The 22,180-nt window shown below is 44.2% G+C and overlaps 1 protein-coding gene across 5 annotated transcripts in view; it reads left to right on the forward strand.

The window, feature by feature from the left end:
• Dync2i1 (dynein 2 intermediate chain 1) overlaps positions 1-20,636 on the forward strand; it is an 80,965-nt gene extending 60,329 nt beyond the window's left edge. For all 5 annotated transcript variants that reach the window (XM_004860312.3, XM_087207844.1, XM_021240823.2 and 2 more), the window contains 8 exons: positions 5,274-5,387; positions 5,604-5,665; positions 6,127-6,178; positions 8,630-8,690; positions 16,194-16,293; positions 16,490-16,621; positions 17,853-18,076; positions 20,095-20,636. In XM_004860312.3, coding sequence (XP_004860369.2) covers positions 5,274-5,387; positions 5,604-5,665; positions 6,127-6,178; positions 8,630-8,690; positions 16,194-16,293; positions 16,490-16,621; positions 17,853-18,076; positions 20,095-20,320 — 971 coding nt within the window. In that variant the 3' untranslated portion in view covers positions 20,321-20,636. The remainder of the gene's footprint in view (positions 1-5,273; positions 5,388-5,603; positions 5,666-6,126; positions 6,179-8,629; positions 8,691-16,193; positions 16,294-16,489; positions 16,622-17,852; positions 18,077-20,094) is intronic.
• The last annotated feature ends 1,544 nt before the right edge of the window (positions 20,637-22,180 follow it).

The raw sequence follows: 22,180 nt of genomic DNA on the forward strand, positions 1-22,180 counted from the left end.
TTAGTTGGTAAGTTTTTAATTACGTTTTCAATTTCAGTGGTTCATATTAGGTTGTTTAGAATTTATAGGTCTTCTTCGTTCAAGTTTGGTAATTCATATGTATCTAGGAATCTGTCCATTTCTTCTGTGTTTTCCATCTTATTGGTGTATAGGTTCTGGAAGTAGGTATTGATGATCCTCTGGATTTCTGCTGGGTCTGTTGTCATTTTACCCTTTTCATTCCTAATTGCATGGATTTAGGCCTTTTCTTTCCTTTTTCTGACAAGGTTGGCTAAAGGTTTGTCAATTTTGTTGATTCTTTTGAAGAACCAACTCTTGGCTTCATTGATTTTTTGTATTATTCTCTTAGTCTCCATTGCATTGATTTCTCCTCTGATCTTTATAATTTCCTCCCTTGTATGAGCTTTGGGGTTGTCCTGCTCTTCTTTTTCTAGAAGCTTGAGGTTCAGCATCAGGTTGTTTAATTGGGCTCATTCTGTTTTCCTAATATGCGTATTCACTGCTATGAATTTCCCTCGTAAGACTGCTTTCATTGTGTCCCATAGATTCCAATATGTTGTATTGTCATTGTCCTTTATTTGAAGGAACTGTCTGATTTCTTCTTTAATTTCCTCTGTGACCCATTGGTTATTCAGAAGTGTGTTGTTCAATTTCCACGTGTTTATGAAATTTTTTGAGTTTCTTTTGCTATGAATCTCCAATTTCATCGCACTATGGTCTGTTAATATACAGGGGATAACTTCAATTCCTTTGCACTTACTTAAACATGTTCTATGTGTGAGTATGTGGTCTATTTTGGAGAAAGACCCATGTGCAGCTGAGAAGAATGTGTATTCTGATTTTGTGGGGTGGAAGACTCTGTAAACATCTGTTAAGTTCATTTGTTCAGGAGTTCAATTGAGTTCTAGTATTTCATTACTTATTTTTAGTCTAGTTGATCTATCTATTTGTGACAGTGGGGTGTTGAGGTCCCCCACTACAATTGTGTTTGTGCATATATGACTTTTCATGTCCGTTAGTATTTGTTTTATATAGTTGGGTGCATTAGTGCTTGGTGCATAGATATTAATGATTGTCATCTCGTCCTGTTGGGTTGTTCCCTTTACAAGGATGTAGTGTCCTTCTTTGTCTCTCTCAATCAGTATAGGTTTGAAATCTACTTGATCTGCAAAGAAGATAGCTACTCCTGCTTTTTTTCAGGTTCCCGTCACATGGAGTATTGTTTTCCACCTTTTAACTTTCAGTCTATGAGTTTCATTTTTAATTAAGTGTGTTTCTTTTATGAAGCATATTGTAGGATTTTGCTTCTTGACCCATTCTGCCAGTCTGTTTCTTTTGATTGGTGAATTGAGATCATTAACATTGATGGTTATAACTGAAATGTATTGCCTTATCTTTGTCATGACTTTTTCTTTTTGTTGGATTCTCCCTCTTTACATTTAATTTCTTGTCATGCCAGTTGGGTTCATTCTGCTGGGCTTCCTGGGGTTGTGATCCTCATTGTCTGTTCCTAGGATATTGTGTAAAATTCTTTGGAGTGCTGGTTTGGTATTCATGAAGTTACTAAGGTGCTCTTTGTCATGAAAGTATCTTATTTCTCCATCCATTTTGAAAGATAGTTTTGCAGGGTACATCAATCTGGGTTGGAGGCTGTTTTCCTTTAGGGCTCAGAATATGTCACTCCAAGCTCTTCTTGCCTTGATGGTTTGTGTTGAGAAGTCTGCTGTGATTCTGATGGGCTTTCCTTTGTATGTGATTTCTTTCTTTTCTCTAACTGCTTGTAGAAGTTTGTTCTTCTGTTGGGTTTCTGGAATCTTAACAATTATATGCCTATGTGTAGATTTTTTTTTTCATCAAGGCTATTTGGAGTCCTATGCCTGCTTATCTGTATGTGAAGTTCTTTTCCCCTGCTTGGGAAGTTTTCTGCCCTTACTTCTGTGAAGAGTTTTATAATGTCATCTGCACACTCTCCTGTTTCTTCTTTGACTCCAGTCAGTCTTATGTTATTCTTCTTTGCATCATCTAGGAGCTGCTGGATTGATTTCTCGTGTTCCCTTGCCATTTTAATGCAATTTTTCTTTTCCTGGTCACTAATTGCAGTCTTATCTTCTATATCTGAAATTCTGTCCTCACATTGGCTCATTCTGCTGCATAGACTTTCAGTGGAGTTTTTCATCTCCTGGAAATCCATTTGCGTCTGTTTTATGGATTCCATTTGTTTCCTATGTTGGGATTCCATCATGTTCCTCAGCTCCTCTCTTGATTTATTAATCATGTCTTGCACTATGAGCACAATCTCAGCTGTTTTCTGAGAAATTATTTCTGATTTCATTTTTTCCAGATCCCCTTTTGTTGCCAGTTCAGGGAGTCCAGGTGGTTGAGTATCAGAGTGTTCCATCTCATTTCCCTTTGGGGTTGCTGTAGGTGATCTGGAAGTCTGTTTTTGAGACTTATTTACACGTGTTATTTCGACCTGGGGGTCGGGTGCTGTTGACACCCACACGGCTCACCTCCTCTGAGCTGGGAGAGGTGAGACAACAGCTCAGAAGCCCCTTCTTCTGGGCCGGGAGCGGCAGGATGGACAGCAGCCTGGAAGCCCCTTCCTCTGGACCGGAATCAGCAGGATGGATATCGGCCTGGAAGCCCCTCCCTCTAAGCTGCGAATGGTGGGATGGCAGCACAGAAGCCCCTTCCTCTGGGGCAGGAGCGGTGGGACAGATGGTGGCCCGGAAGCCCCTTCCTCTGGGCCAGGAGTAGTGGAACAGTGGCTCAGAAGCTCCTACCTCTGGGCTAGAAGTGGTGGGACAGATGGTGGTCCAGAAGCCCCTTCCTCTGGGTTGGGAGTGGCAGGACAGCTGAGCCTTATAAAATCAGGAGCAGAGGTGTTTTAGAGCAGGAATGAAAGCTGGTCTGAGGAGGATTGATATCCATTTCTTTGTTATGTTGGGCGATCATGGTTTCCATTTCTTTCTTATGCTGGGCATTCATGGCTTCCATCATGGTCCTGAGCTCATCTATTTTTTTTTTTATCTGTTTCTGTCCTAGAGCCTGTAATCATGTCTTTCACTCTGCTTGCCATCTCTGTAGTTATCTGGGAGACTATTTCTGCTTTGAATTTTTCTAGAGCCTCATTCATCTGCTTTGTTACTTCCTGTGCTATCAGTTCAGGGTGTCCAGGTGGTTGATTATCAGACTTTTCCCCCTCGTTTCCTCCAGAATTTGCCTTTGGTGTGGTGGAAGTCTGAGTCTTTGCTTAAATGTCTTCTCATTTTTGTTTTTGGTACTGTCCTTGGTTGAATTCCTGGGTTGATACTTCGAAATTGCTTATTGTAAGTATCTTTGTTGATGTATTTAGAACCCTTCTGGAATGATTGCTTCTCAGAGGTGTCTTCCAGATATAGCTGGTCTTTAGGTTTTGAGTCTCTAATGACTGTGAGGCTATCCCATTTTCATTATACCAGGAAGGACAACTGATTAGATCAATCACAACACCTTAGCCCAAGTGATACAATCAGCAACACCATAGCATGAAAATGACAATTTGTGGTAGTTATTTATCTATCACCTTTAACTGTGTGAATTAAATCAAAATGGAGGACCAGCCCAATATATGTTTATAGTGAATAAGCTCTTTGATATAGCAACTTTAACCTTTGGGATGGGGAATTACAAGGAGTTGGGGAGGGAGGGATAGATAGGTAGAAGGATAGGGAAAGGTTAGCAGTGAGGGCAGAGGACACAGGAAGATCACGCAAACTCTAAGGAACTGTTGAAGACAAGAGGAAAAGACAGTATGAAAGAACAAAATGAGAACAGAACAACCTAACAGCGATAGGGCGGCCAGAACCTGTATTTACTTTCCTTTAAAACTAATGACAGTCGAGAGAAGGAAGGAGAGAGAGGAAAAGAAAAGAAGAAATCCGAAGTAGGGCCAGAACAGGAACAAAAAGGTAGATGAAGAACAATGTAGGACAGTGGGAGAATGAGAGAGAGAGAGAGAGAGGGAGGGAGGGAGGGAGGGAGAGAGAGAGAGAGAGAGGAAAAAAGAAAGAATAATTTGAAGAGTAGAAAAAAATTAATAAGAGCAAAAAAATTTTGAAAATAAAAAATAAAAATGAAGGGCCTGCTTCAGGGTGTGTCTCTGCTGTCACAATAGACAATGTAGGCAGCACTGTGCAGATATAGGTCAATGAGTCTCAGCAAGCCAGTAGCAGTCCTGTGAGATTCAGGCACATTTCTGGCTGCAAGTCCCAAGTTGCGCTCCCATCCTCCTGCAGGGTTGAACTCTGCAGAACTCTGTATTGCAGGTTCTAGCTGCCCTTCCCCTGAAGATAGTCCAGGTTCCGATGGCAGGTAATGATCCCTCCAACTTACCAAGTGTGTTGGTCTGGTGTGCCTTTATTGCAGAGATTCTCTTCACTTTTCCAATGGGCTTCAGTTTTCATCAAGGAGCCTAAGAGAGGCCCTCTTTCTGTTGTTCACTTCTGTTCTATCTTCTGGAGCTCAGGACAATGGCCTTTATGACCCCCTGTGCCTCTGTAGTGTGGAACCAGGTAGCTGCACAGCTAGGAGGGCTGGGGGTGGGGGAGTGGGACTGCAGGCGGCCACGGCTAAGCTGGTCACTGGGGGATGGGGCGCAGGCGTGACAGAGCAGGGATTCTCATGCCAAGGTCCTCACCTTCCTCCGGCTGGTTGCTGGGGGTCCTGGAATCTCATCTTATTAAAAAGCTTCTGCACTACTCAGAATGTAACAGTGAAGTCAAAGAGGCTTGTCCTAGATTGTAGTCACAAAGCAGCGATTTAAAACTGTAGCTCAGTAGTACTCACTTGACTAGCATTTGGGAGTCCCTGGGCTTGACTCTAGGGTGGGGTGGGGGATGTTGGAATCTCAGCTCATCTGGAGTAACCACTCGCTCAGGGGGCAGTCAGAGGAATCAGCTTCCTCAGTCTTTAAGACAGTCTTTTGCTTGGCCTGTCTTGACCTCTGTCTCCTGCCCTTTGACCTGTGCTCAGCAGTAATGGTAGATGCTGTAAGAGGGCACACAAGCTTTGGTGCTTGTTTCTCTTCTCACGGGTCTTTGGGGTTTGTGGTCCCTGTTTCCCAGTAGCGCTGAAAGCAAGGCCTTGGATCATTTATGTGTGGCTTTGGTGGGATCTGAGGAGACCTTTGGGTCCTTTAGACCCTCAGCCCTCTGTGTTCATCTGCGTGGAGTGTGAGTTGCATTTCTGTGGTATATTACTTATATTTGGGTGCTGTGGTTTTTAATCTCTAGATGGAATCCTGACATCTGTAAACCACCAGAGTCCTCTTCAAGCTGTAGAACCCATCTCCACATCTGTCTGCGGGAAGCAGAGCTTTGTGCTTTCGCCCTTCCGTGCTCAAGAAGGTATAGGATCCTCCCCTCCTCAAAACGCTCGATCAGCACTCATGGGATGTGACTTCTGTGTTTTTTTGTTTTGTTTAGTTTTGCTTGTGCGGTACCAGGGATCAAACACAGGACCTTGTGCTTGCGAGCCAGGCACAGTGCCACTGAGCTAAATCCCTGGCCCTGTGACTTCTGTGTTTAAAGTCACTTCTTTATTTTCCGTTCTGTTTTCATCAGGAACATCAGGCCTGTCGTTCCACATTGCTTCCTTGGACGAGAGTGGGGTTCTCAATATGTGGGTGAGTGGGGCCCCGCATCTCAGGAGGGGCTCAGGGAAGGATTTGGACAGGGGTGCAGTCAGCTAACATGGGGAACCAGAGCAAGGCTGGGCATGCTGGCTCTGGGAAGAGGGAATACAGAATTTCACAGAGCAGGAATGAAAAGTTTAGGACCCCTCCTGCAGGCCTCTGGGCCTGTGGTAAAAATGTGAACCTGGTGCCAGGGTCTGGGGTTCGATTAGGGTGCATCCTCTGGGGGGATCCAGCTGTGGTGAGGCCAGGAGTGAGAAGCAAAGAGAGATCAAAGAAAGGAATTACTGAGATTTAAAACATGAGTTCTAAAGTTGGTGACTGGTCTTTTTTCTGGAGCAGTTGTATTTATAGAACTTAATATAGTGTCCTTTCTTAATTGAGCTATTCTCTGCTTAAATGATTTCATAATTCTAAGTGATGTCACTTCATTTTCACTATTCCATTTTTAGGTGGTGGTTGAATTGCCAAAGGCAGATATTGCAGGTTCAATAAGTGATTTAGGTAACTATTAAATAAAAAAATTAATTTTAATATTTACTAAAATGAGTAAAGATTTGGGATAACAATGCCTGCTTTGAGAAATGTGTAATTAACTACCTGAGAAATGAACATGCAAGTTGTCTGAGCTCTTGAGCAGTGCCTCGTTGTGCATTGTGATAGATGCTGCCCCCCTCTGTCACTTCATGTTCTGCTCTGGATGAGCGGGGGTGTCTGTGCTCGGCACACCTTTCCCAGTGCATCCTACTCACGCTTTGGATTTCCTCCCTTGAGTTGGCTGGCATTTACCCAGGCACGACCATGCTCTGAGCATGAGCTCCGAGAATGTGCCCAGGTGCTCTGTCTAGGGGAGAAGATGCAGCTAAGATGGACCCGTGAGTGCTGAGTTTGCCATCTGTACCCGGTGGAGCTTGGCTTCCAGTCCCAATGGGGCTGAGAGACCAGAGGCTCAGCCTGTTGCTGTCCATGGTCAGGTGGTCCTTTACCTTGTTTGTGTCAGGGGGTGTCCCTGGGCAGGTCTGGGAAAACATGACGGGAGTGGTGTCAGTGTTGTCCCCAGCTCTCCCTCAAGGGAGGATGACTCTGTGTCTGTGGAGCAGTGGCTGTGTGACTAGTGAACCCTGGGCTGAATTGTGTCCCTGTTTCCCTGTGAGCCCTTGGGGCAGAGTGCTGTGTCTCCTGTGGTGTCGGCTCTGCTGTGCATGCTTTGTCCACATCCAGATGTCAGGTTACTCAATAGAATTGAAGGCTAGAGGTTTCCTGGGTGCTCTCCTCAGCGTACATGTCAGTGATGAGGACAAGTCTAGGCTTGAATCTGCCCTGGACTGGTCCTGCCTGAGTGCCCAGTGCATCTCGATTGCCCGGGACCCTCAAGAGCTCAATGTGGGGCTGGCCGTGCTGCTCCCTCCTAGGTGACATGGTGCTTTCGTGTGGGCACAGATGGGGAAAGGAGCTGGTGTCTCTGTCTAATTACTGGGAATCTGATTGTTCTGCATGAAAAGTATTTGCAGTAAAGTGTTTTGTAGTGTGTGTGGGATGGTTGTCTAGAAGGTGCAGAGCAGTGTGTATTTCCCTGTTAGAAGCTGCTGTTTAAAAGCACTCTTTAACCCTCTAGCAAAACTTGGCCCTCAGGAGGCGAGGGGACAATGTCCCTTGAAGCCACAGCTACTGGTTGGCTCTCAGCTCCATGGTACAGGCCTGAGATGCAGACTGAGCCATGTCTTTCCTTCACTATGAAAGTCACACAAACCAGGTCGCAACATGGTGCCAGGGAGGCCAGGGCAAGAAAATGTGGACTGTGGATAGTGACTGGGATGTGGTTTCTAGAACCGTGGGTTTGCCAGGGCAGGGCCAGGTCAGGGAGAGGGGGGATGGCAGGCCTGCCTCACATCTATGGAGGGCAGCTTGAGCTTTCTTGTGTGATGGCGATGGTGACAGCAGCACAGGGAAGGAACCCTTTTCAGCTGCACACTGGTTTAGTCTCTATGTACAGAGCTAGGCAGCTCCTTGCCCGGAGTTTGAATTTCAAAACGTTGAAATCTGTTCCTCCCTTTGCAGTAATTAGAAAAGGGAGGGGGACACTAGGACACACTAGTAGGCCAAGCCAGTGGATGGCCAGCCATCAGAGCTAGGGAAAATGAGGGAAGGAACAGCAGAGTCGTCAGGCCTGAGAATCAGCTCTGGCTCACACGCTTGACAGGGGAAGCTAGGAACCTGACAGGGCAGTCGATGAGGCTGGAGGAGCTGGGAGACCCTGCACCTGTTGGCAAACCCGGAGCTCTCAAGGCCATCTGTAATGAGAGGGTTCTGCCTGCTCCTGTGGACGGACGGCTGTGGCTGTGAGCCTGGGATGTGTGCTGCCCTCTGTGGGTGGAGGCCTGGGCCCACTCCTTTCACCCCGGGCCACACAGAGCCACCGCTCAGAGTTTGTAGTTTGGTATCATTTCTCAAAATAGGTATTTAAGTAGTGAATTTAGTTACTTTTATCGTTGCTGAGGCAAAATGCCCAATGCCCAAAGTTAAAGGAGAAAAGGTTTATTTAGCTCACAGTTTGTAGTGGTTTCAGTCTTTAATCGGCTGTCTCCAAGGTGGCATGGCAGAGGGGCATTGCTGAGGAGAAACAGCTCATGGTGGGCAAGAGGTTGCAAAGTGAGCAAGCAAGCAAGGGACCTTAGCAGCTTTTTTTCTGTTCCTTTTATAGCCTGTGTAGGCTACCAGGATTAGGGCAGTGCCAAACAAATCTGTGGACTGATTTGGTGATCACCTACCATTATTCCTAGCACCCGTAATCCTAGCATTGCCCGAATCAATTCACACTCTAGATCCAGCTACCTCTGAAAAAAGCCCCACCTATGACTGCAGGGGTGTATGGGAGATTTAAACACAAGCTATAACAATGAACAATTTTGATTTCATTCACTAAGAAGTACTTTTATTCTGTGCATCTGTTTCCAGGCCTCATCCCTGGAGGGAGGATTAAGTTGGTGCACAGTGCTGTGATGCAGCTGGGTGGCAGGTGAGACCCCCTCCCCACTTCACAGAGACCTGCGTCCTGCAGAAGCCACAGGACCATGAGTGACGGCAAGCACAATAAATAGTGTTAGTGTGCATGACCAAGATGCATTTCCTCACTTTCATCTTTGTCATTTAATTTATTAGTAATGGGTCCGTGTAACAAATACATTTTCCTATATACAACTGACAGTTTTTGATAAAAAAAAAATTACTTCCTATCTTTTCAGTTGATACTTTTTGACTGTTTTCAATCTTGTTTTAATGCAATCTTGAAGTTCAACTTGTAGGGAACAGGGGAAGGGGACATTACCAGAACCTCTGCAGTGAGTCCTAGTCTCCTGTGAGCCACGGCAGCACACGGCGAATTACAGGAAAGGTAGACAAATGAGCCGAAGAAGCTGAGCTTTGGGTCTGATCAGTGCTGCTCTGGGCAGCAAAGACAAAAGCCCCCCTAGCTTGCAGCACCTTTTATTCAGTACGTGGAGAGAAACAGATGTAACAAGTGAAAAAGCCAGCACTTCACATTGGGATAAACAAGGTGTAACAAAAACCTGGGGGCAGTGGAAATCTAAGAACAATGAGGAACTATGCAGATGAAGATTTGGTTCCTCCCTGGCGTCTCCCATAGGTGTGGTCTTGTCCTGGAGATTGCAGCATTGGGGGGGGGGGGGGTCACTCAGGTCTCAGTTGTGACCGGAGGCCAAAATGCAATTATGTCTGGAATGTCCTGGCTGGGCTGTAGGCAGGAGAACTAGGCCTGCTCAAATGACTTTTCCTAGAATTATGTAGCATTGCTCCCAACACAATTTAGATGAAGTTTCAAGAACCAGAAACACTGATGGAAAGTTTTATTTAGAAATGGACTTTTCTACTTTTATGCACGTAACATAACATGACATACAAATTCTTTTTTAAGAACAGATTCAGCCATTTTTATAATTTGCTACATATATTTTATAGCTACCTTTATATACACACAATTTATTTTCACAACCATTTGAGTGTAGATAGTATACACTATACCCATTTACCTTTTAATATTTCATGTATCCATTATCTAAGAGCTTCAAGAATAGTCTGTTATATAGCCAAAGTACAGCTATGAAGATTAGGAAATTCAACACTGATTAAAAAAACAACAACAACAACTTACCTAAACTGCTCCCCATATTTCAATGTTTTCAGTTGTCTCAGCTCTATCTTTTAAAATATTTTTTTCCCTCCAGGTCAGAATCCTGTCCAGGATCAAGAATTCTTGTCACATCTCCTTAGTGTCTTTTAATCTGTAATAATTCCTCAGCTGTACTTTGACTTTAGTGGCATTGACATTCATAAAGAATTTAGACCATTTACTTTTTTAGATAATTTATTTATAATGTATTCTTCAACTAGGTTTGTCTTGCATTTCTTCACAATTGGATTAGATATGAAGAATTCCCTGCCTGAATACTAGATAAGAGATGGTGTTCATTGCAGGGTAGCTTAACCACAGGGACATGGTGTCCATCTGCCTTCATATTTATTTATTTATTTGGTACCAGGGATCAAACTCGGGACCTTGCGCTTGCAAGTCAGGCGCCGGAACCACTGAGCTAAATCCCCAGCCCCATCTGCCTTCATTGATGGAATCAATTTTGATCACTGTCAGGGCATTTTCTGGTGCACAGAAATTTAGGAATGATCCCAAATCAGATCTTTTGTGAAGATGTGGCCCCTCTTTAACCTAAGACAATTCTGGAATTGAAAGCCAATCTCAAGCCAGAAGCAAGTCTGATTTTTCTGCTAAAAATGCTGCCCAACCAATCTCTTCACCCTAATCTGTTTTCAGGGCCAGAGTTTGACCTCAGTCTACTCTTGCCTGCATAGGGTCTGGATGGGACTCAATACAGCAGCAGGTCATTCCAAACATTCATGTCTTCAACAGTCCACCTGTTTTATGTTCTGGGAGAAGGATTTAGTTTTTCTGGTACTAGGAACTGAACCTTGGGCCTTCAAACTTAGATACCTCCTTAGGCTTTTGTTGTTGTTGGGTTTTTTCCCCATTAAGTTTATTGGTACATTTTAGGTATAAAATACAGTTACATTCATCATTGGAATCTTGTACCATTGCATGAGTATCTTGGTTCTTATTTTTTCCCCTGCTCCTGCCCTCCCTTCAGCCCCTCCACCCTTCCCTATTTGCAAAGACTTTGTTTCCATTTTTTTCCTTCTTTCATATTTTTTCTTTTTCCTTCTTTCCTTTCCCCTACCCCTCCCACTTCCCCTGCTCCTTTAGACCTTTTCTTCCTATTACACAATATCAATTATACATTTTAAAAATTACAATATCAAGATCTAGGAGACATTACCACAGATTTTACAGTTTAAAAGGATATAGAAAGCATATTACAAAAATCTTTTTTGAAATACATTTGATAACTTCTAAGAAGTACCTTGGAAGACAAGTTAATGAAACTAACTCTGGAGGAAATATAAAATTTGAATAGCACCTGTTAAAGAAAGTGTATTCCTAGCTTGAAAACCTACCTATATGACAACAGCAGGCTCGTATACATTTTAACTGATAAATTATATCAAACATTTAAAGCAGAAAAAAGAAGGAACACTTCTCCCCTCATTTTAGGAAATCAACATTGTGCTAATCCTAAAACTGGATAAAGATAATAGAAGAAAAAAGGATGGACATAGATAGAAATTTGTTTAATAAAACAAGCTATTAGAAGTCAGATCTGGCAGTATGTGGAAAGTGGTTTTATTATAGGGATGGCAGTGTTGGTTCAGCATTGGAAGATCAGCCCACAAAAGTCATTTAAACAGAGGAAAGGAAAAAGCCATATGATCCTGTCACTAGTTGGAGAAAAAGTATTGGACTAAATTCTGCAGCTGTTCATGGGAAAAGCTATCAGGAGACTAGAAGTAGAGCAGAACCTTCTCAACAGATAAAAGAAATGTACTCCATACTTTCAGCAAAAATGCCTTATATGAATGGAGAAGATACAATGCTTTCTTCCTAAGGTGGGGAACAAGGGCAGATATGCATACTCTTCATCTGTCCCTTAAACTTTGAAACATAGGCCCAAACCAAAATAGTCTGGCAATAAAAATAAACAAATAGAATAGGATTGGCAAGGTAAAATCTTTATATGCAGATGAAATGATCATCTACAGAGAAAATACTAAGAAATTTCTAGGAGCCCCTAGAACTTGTATTTGAATTTAGCAGGCTTAGAAAACACAAAGTACATATAAAAATTCCAGTCTATGTATACTTTCTATAAATGAAGAATTGGATATTGAAATTTAAAAGTTATGTAGGAGTACAAAGGATCTGGAAAAGTAAAAAGAAAAAGGAACAAAAAAATAGTGTTGGAAGACATTTAGTACCTAATTTTAAGACTTCCTCTAAAGCTGCAGTAATCAAGGCAGTGTTGGTGTAAGGAAAGACATATAGATCATTGGAATAAAACAGAGAATCTAGAAATAGAACCACACATATATGGCCCACTGAGTTTTGAAAGATTATTTAACATTAACATTTTATAGAACATAAACTCAAGAGCAGAGGAAAAGATAGTGTTTTCAGCAAATGGCACTAGCACACCTGGTATCCGTGTATAAAAAATTAACCTCAACCCTTTATTTCCATATATAAAAATAACTTGACAGGATCTATGAACCTAAATATGAAAGACAAAACTACAAAACTTTAAGAAGAAAGTGTAAGGGCAAATGTTTATGAATTTAGGGTAGGCAAGAATTTCCTAGGACATAAAAAACATGATTTATAAAAGAAAAAAAATTGATAAATGAGATTCCATCAAAATTTAGAACGTTAAATGGCATCATTAAGAAAATGAAAAGTAGTCCGTAAACAGACCATATTTATAATGCATATAACCTATTACCAGAATATATACAGCTCTTACAGCTCATTAATAGACAACCCATTTAAAAAGTAGACACAAGAAGATGATAAATAGCCAGCCAGTACAGCACCAGGAAAGGTGTGCAACTCTAGAATCAGAAAAATACTAATCAGTACAATAACAAGATTGAATTATACCCTCATTAGGGAGATGAAGTTAAAAGTTTTAAAAGAATAAATGTCAGCTTAGGGGTGAACCAGTTAGAGCTTTCTATTACTGCTAATGTGAATGTAAAATGACAAAATGGAAAACAATATAGACATTTATTGTATTACTGTTAAGAACTAACAGTCCTGTTCTTAAGTTTTTACTTGAGAGGAATGAAAACACATGTTCACAATAGATTTGTACAATCAAGTTGAGTATCCCTTATCTGAAATTCTTGGGACCAGTGTTTCAGATTTTTGTTTGAAATCCACCTGATCTGCAAAGAGAATAGTTATTCCTGCTTTTTTCAGGTTCCTGTCACATGGAGTATTGTTTTCCACCCTTTAACTTTCAGACTATGAGTTTCTTTTTGAATTAAATGTGTTTCTTGTATGCAGCATATTGTTGGATCTTGCTTCTTGACCCATTCTGCCAGTCTATTTCTTTTGATTGGTGAATTGAGATCATTAACATTGATGGTTATAACTCATACATACTGACTTATCATTGTCATGACTTTTTCTGTTTGTTGGATTCTCCCCCTTTGCGTTTAATTTCTTGTTGCACCTGACAGATTCATTCTGCTGGGCTTCCTGGGGTTGTGATCCTCATTGTCTTTTCCTAGCATATTGTCTAAAATTCTTTGGAGTGCTGGTTTGGTATTCATGAATTTCCTAAGGTGCTCTTTGTCATGAAAGTATCTTATTTCTCCATCAATTTTGAAAGATAATTTTGCAGGGTACATCGATCTGGGTTGGAGGCTGTTTTCTTTTAGGGCTTGAAATACATCACTCCAAGCTCTTCTTGCCTTGAGGGTTTGCATTGAGAAGTCTGCTGTGATTCTGATGGGCTTTCCTTTGTATGTGATTTGTTTCTTTTCTCTAACTGCTTGTAGAAGTTTGTTCTTCTGTTGAGTTTCTGGAATCTTAACAATTATATGTCTATGTGTGGATTTTTTTGGATCAAGGCTAGTTGGAGTCCTATATGCCTCACTTATCTGTGTGGCAAATTCTTTTCCCCTGCTTGGGAAGTTTTCTGCCATCAGTTCTGTGAACAGTTTTTTTTTTATGTCATCTGCACTCTCTCCTGTTTCTTCATTGAGCCCAATCAGTCTTATGTTATTCTTCTTTGCATCATCTAGCAGCTGTTGAATTGATTTCGCATGTTCCCTTACAATTCTGAAGCAATTTTTCTTTTCCTGGTCACTAATGCAATCTTATCTTCTGTATCTGAAATTCTGTCCTCACATTGGCTCATTCTGCTGTGTAGACTTTCAGTGGAGTTTTTAATCTCCTGGAAATCTGTTTGCGTCTGTTTTATGGATTCCATTTGTTTCCTATGTTGGGATTCCATCACGTTCCTGAGCTCCTCTCTAGATTTATTAATTATGTCTTGCACTGTGAGCACCATCTCTGCTGTTATCTGAAAAATTATTTGATTTCATTTTTCCCAGATCCTCTTTTGTTGCCAGTTCAGTGGGTCCAGGTGGTTGAGTATCAGAGTGTTCCATCTCGTTTCCCTTTGGGGTTGCTTTAGATGATCTGGAATTCTGGTTTTGAGACTTGTTTGTGTGTCTTCTCATTTCAATGATGGGTGTGTGTGTGCAGCTGGCGCCTGTGTGGCTCACCTCCTGTGGGCTGGAGGGGGTGGTGCGGCAGCCCAGAAGCCTCCTCTTATGCGCTGGGCGTGGCTCACCTCCTGTGTGCTGGCAGGAGTGGTATGGTGGCCCGGAAGCCTCCTCTTGTGTGCTGGGAGCGGCTCATCTCCTGTGTGCTGGTGAGGGTGGTATGGCGGCCTGGAAGACATACAAATTCTTAATGTGTAAATATTATTTGTGGTATTTTTTTTTTTTTGGTACTGGGGATTGAACTCCTGACCTTGCACTTGTGAGGCAGGTGACGCCACCACTGAGCTAAATCCCTGGCCCCTTATTTGTGCTATTTTTTATGTTCCATATTGATTTGATACTATTTCTTGTCCTTTACCTAGTGCTATTAACATGTGAATTATCCTTCAAAACTCAAAAAACAGTCTCTGAGCCTGGTTCCTTCTCCTCACACAGAATACCTCTGGTTTGTGTTAATGAATTCATACCTGCTTAGAGATTTTAAATCAACTTCAGTTGATTTACATATAATTGAAAAAGTGAATCATTAAGTTTTTAAAAATCATTTAGTTTTGAAAAGTCATCTAATATAATGCAGAGCCCAAGGTACATGGTTTCTGGACCAACCACAGATCCACACTCCACGCAGTTCCCTTGCTGAGCTTCTTTAGGACTATTTTTATCTGTTATGTTCTTTTGCACTCATGCCATGCGTTGTGTTTATGTTATAAATTTCTCCCTGGTGTAAAGTATCTCAGGTATCTGATGCTGTATCTTCTCCCAGATTGAGTGGTGTCTCCACTCCACAGAGGAAGAAGGGGTGCTCTGCGGGAAGGTGGGGTGGGTCTCCAGGTTAGGATGGGCTCAGCCATGGAGCTGAGGTGCCCAGGAGGCATGTGGAACCACAGCAGGATCTCCAGGGTGCAGACGTACTCATCAGCTGACGGTGACGCTGTGGTCTTGGATGTGGGAGAGACGGAGGAGCTAGGAGAGAAGGCTGAGTGCCGGCAGACCCCGACTCCTGGCCGGACAGCAGGGCTACCGAAGGGACTGGGGCTTCCTTCCCCTGGCAAGGGTGTGTGCTGCGTGAAGGAAGAATGGCATCCAAGCGAAATGTGACTTTAAAGAAGTAATGCTAGGAACAAGGAGGGACTCAAGTTAATGACAAGCTTCAGAGCTGATGTGTGACAGGCTGGAGGTGGGCATTAGGCCTAGGCCATCGAAGGCCTTCATCTTGTGCCTGTGGCTGGAGCCCTGGACAGGAAGTGCTGGCCTTGCTGGCGTGTAGGAGATGGAACTCAATGCCCTTTGTCATGAGAGCAGTGGGAGAGCTCACCTGCAGCCAAGGGAGGCAGGAGCTGTGGAGTGTGAAATCCCCATTGCCTGCGGGCCTGGGCATTGCAGGCAGAGAGGTGCAGAGTCCCAGGTATGCTGCTTGGTAGGAAGGAATACTTCACAAGCTGGGGCTCACAGGATTCCCACAAGCAGTCTGCAGAGATGTGTTTATGCATAAAGAAGCACCTACCACAAAAAGAACTCAGAGTGACTGTGCAGTCTAAAACCCCTTCAGAAATTAGTATTTGTGAAAGTCAAATAGCAGATTAGACATAGCTGAGGAAAGAAAGAATGAACCAGGATTACCTGCAATGGTTATCAAGCCTACACGAGCAGAGAAAAAAGGAACTAGGAAACAGAGTGGTTAAATCAGAAGATGTTGGAGTGGCCTAGTCTGTATCTTGTGATGGGATAGGTCAAGTGAGTGTTCATCATCTTTACCCTCAAGCTTTCACAACAACCCTGTGTTCATCTCTGCCTTCTCTTTCAGTCTTTCCCGTAAAGATAGTGAGTTCTGGGGCACCACACAAACCCTGAGCATCAAATTTCTGCCTTCAGATCCTTGTCACTTTATTGTAGGCACAGATGTGGTGAGTGATATTTTACATTTCATTCTATTACTCATCCTGTTCTTCCCAGAGTTCCCCAACACACATCTCTATCAAAGATGAACTTATTGTTGCTTTGCTTATAATGTCACTTACATTGTTTCAAGAGTAACATCTTTACCTGACTTTATACCTAAGACTTCTCTTTGGTCTTTCTTGGTCTTCCTATCATCACTAGGGTCTTATAAATCATGGCACAAGGCAGGATTTGAAAGTGTCTCCCAGATCTTTTAAACCTCAGCAGTGCGGCCTAAGAGCAGTGAATGTTAATGTGATCGACTTTTCACCATTTGGAGAACCAATATTCTTGGTAAGAAAGTCTGTTTTTTACAGCGCCAGTTCTTTTTTATGGCATTATTTGTTATTTGGGCAGCAGAACACAGTGATCCATGGAAAAATCTTGACAGTTGATCATTTATGGGGCTATAACTTAATTACATATTAGGGTTCAGGGGTCTAAAATGGAAAAATATGAGATTAGTAATAAAGAAATTTTTAAAAATTAGCTCAGGAATTTGACTCTCTTAAGAAATACTTTCTTCAGTGGCTGATTATTTAGAATTTAACAGACAAATATTAAATGTCAGCCAGCTCTGTCGTACCCAATCCAGTCCTGAGAGCCTTCTTCCCATTCGTATGTGATGACCATTAACTCTTTAAGCGCATGCCAGCCTTTAAAATTTGTTTCTAGCCAGTGCTACATATCTATAATATCAGCACTTGGGAGGTTGAGGCAGGAAGATCGCCTCAAGTTCAAGGCCAGTTTGGGCTACATAGTGAGTTCAAGGCCAGACTGAAGTACATAGTGAGAACTTGTCTCAAAAAACCAAAAAAAAAAAAAAAAATTGTTTCTTTTTGTGTTTCATTTTTACTCCCATTCTTGTTGATTTTCTTTCTTTTTTATTTTTCTTTTTGAGTATGTGAAAGATTATTTTTCTCTTTGTAAGCTAAACATTTGGGTCCCCGCCCCCCCAACCAGAGATTGAACTCAGGACCTTGTGGTTGCCAGGCAGGCACAGCACTACTGAGCTACATCTCCAGCCCTTAACATTTGGTTTCTTTTTTTTTTGGTACCGGGGATCAAACTCAGGACCTTGTGCTTGTGAGGCAGGCGGCGGAACCACTGAGCTAAATCCCCGGCCATCACTTGGTCTTTTACCAAACCCATTAAGTTTTTATTTTTTGAAAATTTCAATCTAACAGGAATATATAACCACATTATCAATGCAGTTGTTTTTTTAAAAGTGACTTATTTACTTCTGTGGAGCCAAGCTTCATGACCCGTTGCTTGCATTGGAGATGCTCAATTCTATTAGACTGTCCATGGCTTTGCCACCATGTTGATTCTCAGAGTGGGGAGGCCTCTGTGTCAGAGTTGGATAGGTGCTCACCTTCACAACTCATGAGGCTGGTTTTAATTTACAATTGTATGTCAGAAAAAAACCCCAAAACTGTGTGTTGTACAAATTGAAGAAGCAAATACTTTGGAAACCCCCCTGGCTTCAGTTACAGAGAGACTAATGGTTGTCCCTGGCACATAGGCCGGCTGCTCCGATGGCAGCCTCCGGCTGCATCAGATGACCTCCGAGTGGCCGCTAGCACAGTGGGATGACAGCACCGGGGGGCATGCCATCACCGGCCTGCAGTGGTCCCCAACACGGCCGGCCATGTTCGTAGTCCAAGATGCCGCATCCACTGTGTATATTTGGGACCTCTTGCAGAGCGACCTGGGCCCTGTGGCCACACAGCCCATCTCCCCAGACAGGTGAGTGAAGTCAGGACAGGTCTGGAGGGCAAATGGTCTGGTTACCTTGCTGTTTCTTAAAATTTTACATTTTATGTCAAATTCTCCTACTACGAAGGTTTGTGATAGCTTGGGAAGGAATCTCATTTCCCTTTTGTGAAGAGGAGGGTAAAAGTGTCCAGAGCCAGGTGACAACTTGACAGAATATTAGCGATATACTAATACTACCTGGCAGAAAGTTATGAATTGAATTTATTTAGTTCGAGTCATTGGTATACTGACATTATCCTAATTATTAAAAAATTCATCAGGAGCTGGATCTGGTGGTAAATGCCTATAATTCTAGCTTCTTAGGAGACTGAGGCAGGAAGATGGCAAGTTCGAGGCCAGTCTTGGCAATTTAGCAAGACCCTTTCTAAAAAACAAAAACCACCCCCAAATCATAAAAGATCCAGACTATGACTCACATATGCACACATAATGTACCCACAGCTTGTGGCTTCAGAAAGTCTGTGAGTATGTCATTGTTAAATAGCGTGGTCTTTATTGAGCACCAGCTGTGCCCGGAGCTGGTCCCTGGGGGTGTGTGGGTGATGACTGGGGTGGAGGCGGAGCCAAGAGTGCATCAGTTAGAGCACATGCATGTTGAGAATGTGTCAGGCCAGCTCTGGGGTGATCCACACATTCCTTTCCCTGAACTCCTCCCGTGTAAGTGCTTGAGTTAAAGAAGTGATGTTTGTGCTCGATTATCTTTCCTTGGCTATAAAGTACAGAACAGGAAGAAATGAATAGGAAGGCAGGAGTGTAGGTGAGACTCAAGCAAGGACTGATAGCCCCAGACTCAACCATGCTGTGAACCCAGGATCCTGTCTCGGGGGGGTCTGAATACAGGCTGGCCGCCAGCCTGGAGGATACCCAGGAGCTGGCAGTGCCTTTGGTAGCTGTGGGTTTTCTGCCTTCTTTGCATGGTTCTGTCTACCCTGCCCCTCGTCCAGGGACATTCTACCTGGGATGTGCACATCTGTTTGAAGTGATGTCTCATCCATGAACCCATCGTCCACTCTCGACAGTCCCAATGCCAGGGGAACCTTCCTGATTTGTCACCATGGGTGTCCTTCTAGGGTGGCAGTTAGACTCGCCTGTGTTCCTCAGTGGCTGTGTTCAGTGCTGAGCACTCAGGGAGGCCCTAACAAGTTCATGTCCTGCTCCTTTGGAGGGTTCATCCCCACACTCTGCTCCCCTGAAGTGTTGCAGCTCTTCCTGATGGTGCTGTCCATCTTCAGGCTGTGGCACCAGTAGGTTGCTGTCATGCTGCCTGGAGCACTGTGGGTGAGACCCACATGGTCCTGTGATGCCTGTGCTGCTCAGGTGCAAACCTTGTCTACAGGACATTTGAGGGCAGCCAGACCCCCATGGGGACCCTGCCTGCAACTGCTGGCTCCCTGAGAAGTTCCCTAGATGCTGGGATCTTCATGAGGCATAGGGGTACTGGGGGTTCTCTGGGGCTGATGACCCTGGCTGAGTCTCACAGGACAGACGGTGAGCTGGGCTGGGCCAGTCCATGAGTGAGGGGAGGAACAGAAGACTGGTGGGCTGAGCTGGACGCCTCTGGCTGGGGATGGGCAGGGAGGATGCAGATGGGGTGAGGTGAAGGTTGGGTGGAGGAGGTGAGGTTGGAGATGGGCCATAGGCACGGGTGCAGTTCTGGAGAGCAGTGGGCATGGCCTGGCATGGGCTAGAGTGCGGAGGAAAGAGGGGGCCACTACAGAGCTTTTCACTCCCTAGCAGGGTGGGACAGAAAAGCAGCAGGTGAGGTGTCAGTGTCCAGTGTGGGGCAGTGTGTACTCCTCAGCCACCTTTATAAGCAGTCGGTCTGCACTCCTCTAAGGGGCAGAAACACGTTTGCAAAGCTTGTTTCTGGTCTGACTTTTCTTCTTGACTATTGGTGTTTTTAGAAATTCTCTAGTTTTCCTCCTCCCTTGGAGGAGACAATTTGGAAGACCCATGAGAGTCCCATGCATATTCCCTCTTGCCTGCAGGCTGGTGGCCATGACTGTCATGGGGGAGCCCGAGAGGCCTGGCGGCAGCTTCCTAGCCCTGGTGCTGGCCAGGGCCTCGGGCACCGTGGACGTGCACTACCTGAAGAAGCGGTGGGCAGCCACCCAGGTGGAGGAGAGCCAGTGGCTGCGCCTGTTCCTTCAGGAGGCCCCGGTGGAGCAAGGCCACGGAGGCTGTGGACCTGTCGGGAAGGTGGTGTGTGTGTAGCACCCAGAGTCAATCTTACATCTGTGTGCATTGATCTGTATATAGGAAATGTATGTCCTGTAGTATTCCCAATCATTATTTTTGAATAGAAATAAATGAACATTTTTTATACATATTAAACTTCAGAGGAAATACTGAGTCATGTCCAATATGCTCTTTTCTGAGAATATTTCTGGTTATTTTTAGAAGGGCTTTAAAATATTGTCACATTTATTATTAGATTTTTAAACAACCCACCATGAAAATGTATTTTAATGGACTATTTTCTTATTCATGCATAAAATGATAATTAAAGGGAATTACTCAACTGAAATGACCTCTGCCAGTTGTGCTTACTTAAAGCTCTTTTTGAGCATTGACCATTTGAATGTCATCCACAGAGCAGAGTCAGACACATTTAATGTTAAGCTTTAGTACTGTCTTTGTATAGGAATAATACAAGTAAATACTCATGAGTAGGGCCGGGGATTTAGCTCAATGGTTTTGCCGCATGCTGCATAAGCGCAAGGACCCGAATTTGATCCCTGGTACCAAAATCAATCAGTCAATCAATAAAATACTCTTGAGTGTTGCATTTCAGATGTAGGGATAGAAGGTGCCTTGGTCCATCTGTGCTGCTGTAGCAAAATGCCTCAGATAGGTAAGTTATAAGAGCCAGAGTGGGTTCCTCTCAGTTCTGGAGACTGAATCCCAAGGCTGGGGCTCTGGTGAGGCTGCTGTCAGACCTCAGGGATGGCACTGCACTGCTGAGGCCTCACAAGCAGGAGGCAAGGGCACAGTGGGCCAGGGTGCTTTGTCTGCCTCCCCCACAAGGGCACAGAAACATCCATGAGGGCCCTGGGTCTGCCTTCCAAGAGGCCCGTCTTCCATCACCACTAATTCAGGGTTCTAGTTCCAACCCGTGACTTTGGAGGGACACAGACACCCAAACCTCAGTGGGAGCAGAGGAGGGCAGTTCCCACCCCATTGCCCCGCTGAGAAATCGGTGAGGAACCCAGGGCCATGTTTATACCTGATGGTGACAGAAGAGCTTCTCTTGCCCAGACAGCTGGAGCACCTCTGGGCCTTGGGAAGCTCCAGCCAGGCCTCACCCGACACTGAGACTCGCACTGACATGGGGATGCAGCCCTCGCTCCTGGGACAGCATGCTCAGACCCTCACCGTCTCTGTCCTACTATCCCAGCAGCCGGCAGTCTGTTTCCTTTTACGTTATATTGATTTAAAGCTATCAAAGCTTATGAAAACTGCTGCACCAGAATGGTACACAGTGGCCTCCCTAGTACCACCTGGGCATGGTCTCGTGCCCAGGCCTGTCTGCACACATGTGCAGCACAAACACTGATCTGTTGTGGTACTTGCTGAAGACTGGCACATGGTGGCAGCAGTTGATTTGCTTTTGTCCGCCAGGAGAGTCTGAGATTCATCCTATCCTGCTGGTCACTGGATCCCAAGAGGCAGGGACAACCCTGTGTGGTGAAGAAACCTGCAAAATGAAGCCTGTGGTTAGGAGGGTGGTGGCCACGTGTCCACCTGGCCCTGCTGCAGGCCTGGTGTGCAGCAGCTGCTTCACCACCTGTATAGAGGTCTGGGGTCCTCATTTTCCTTCTGTGCCTCCTGCTGACACCATCTGTCTTAGTCACTTTCCAGTTGCTAAGACACAGTATCCAATACCTGCAAAGGAAAGAAGGAGAGGTTTATTTGGCCTTGTGTTTTCAGAGGAGTCAGTCCTTGGTCAGCTGGCTCCATGACAGGAAAGCATGGTAGAAAGACCTGGGTGCAGAAAAGCCGCTCACATCATGGCACCCCGGAAGTGGAGAGGGCAAGGGAGAGCTGGGCAGGGAGATGCACCCTTCCAGGTCA

The sequence above is a fragment of the Heterocephalus glaber genome, unplaced genomic scaffold (genome assembly GCF_053883595.1).
Source record: "Heterocephalus glaber isolate CG9 unplaced genomic scaffold, H.glaber_assembly_v1.0 deba00000818, whole genome shotgun sequence".
NCBI classification, from domain to species: Eukaryota; Metazoa; Chordata; class Mammalia; order Rodentia; family Bathyergidae; genus Heterocephalus; species Heterocephalus glaber.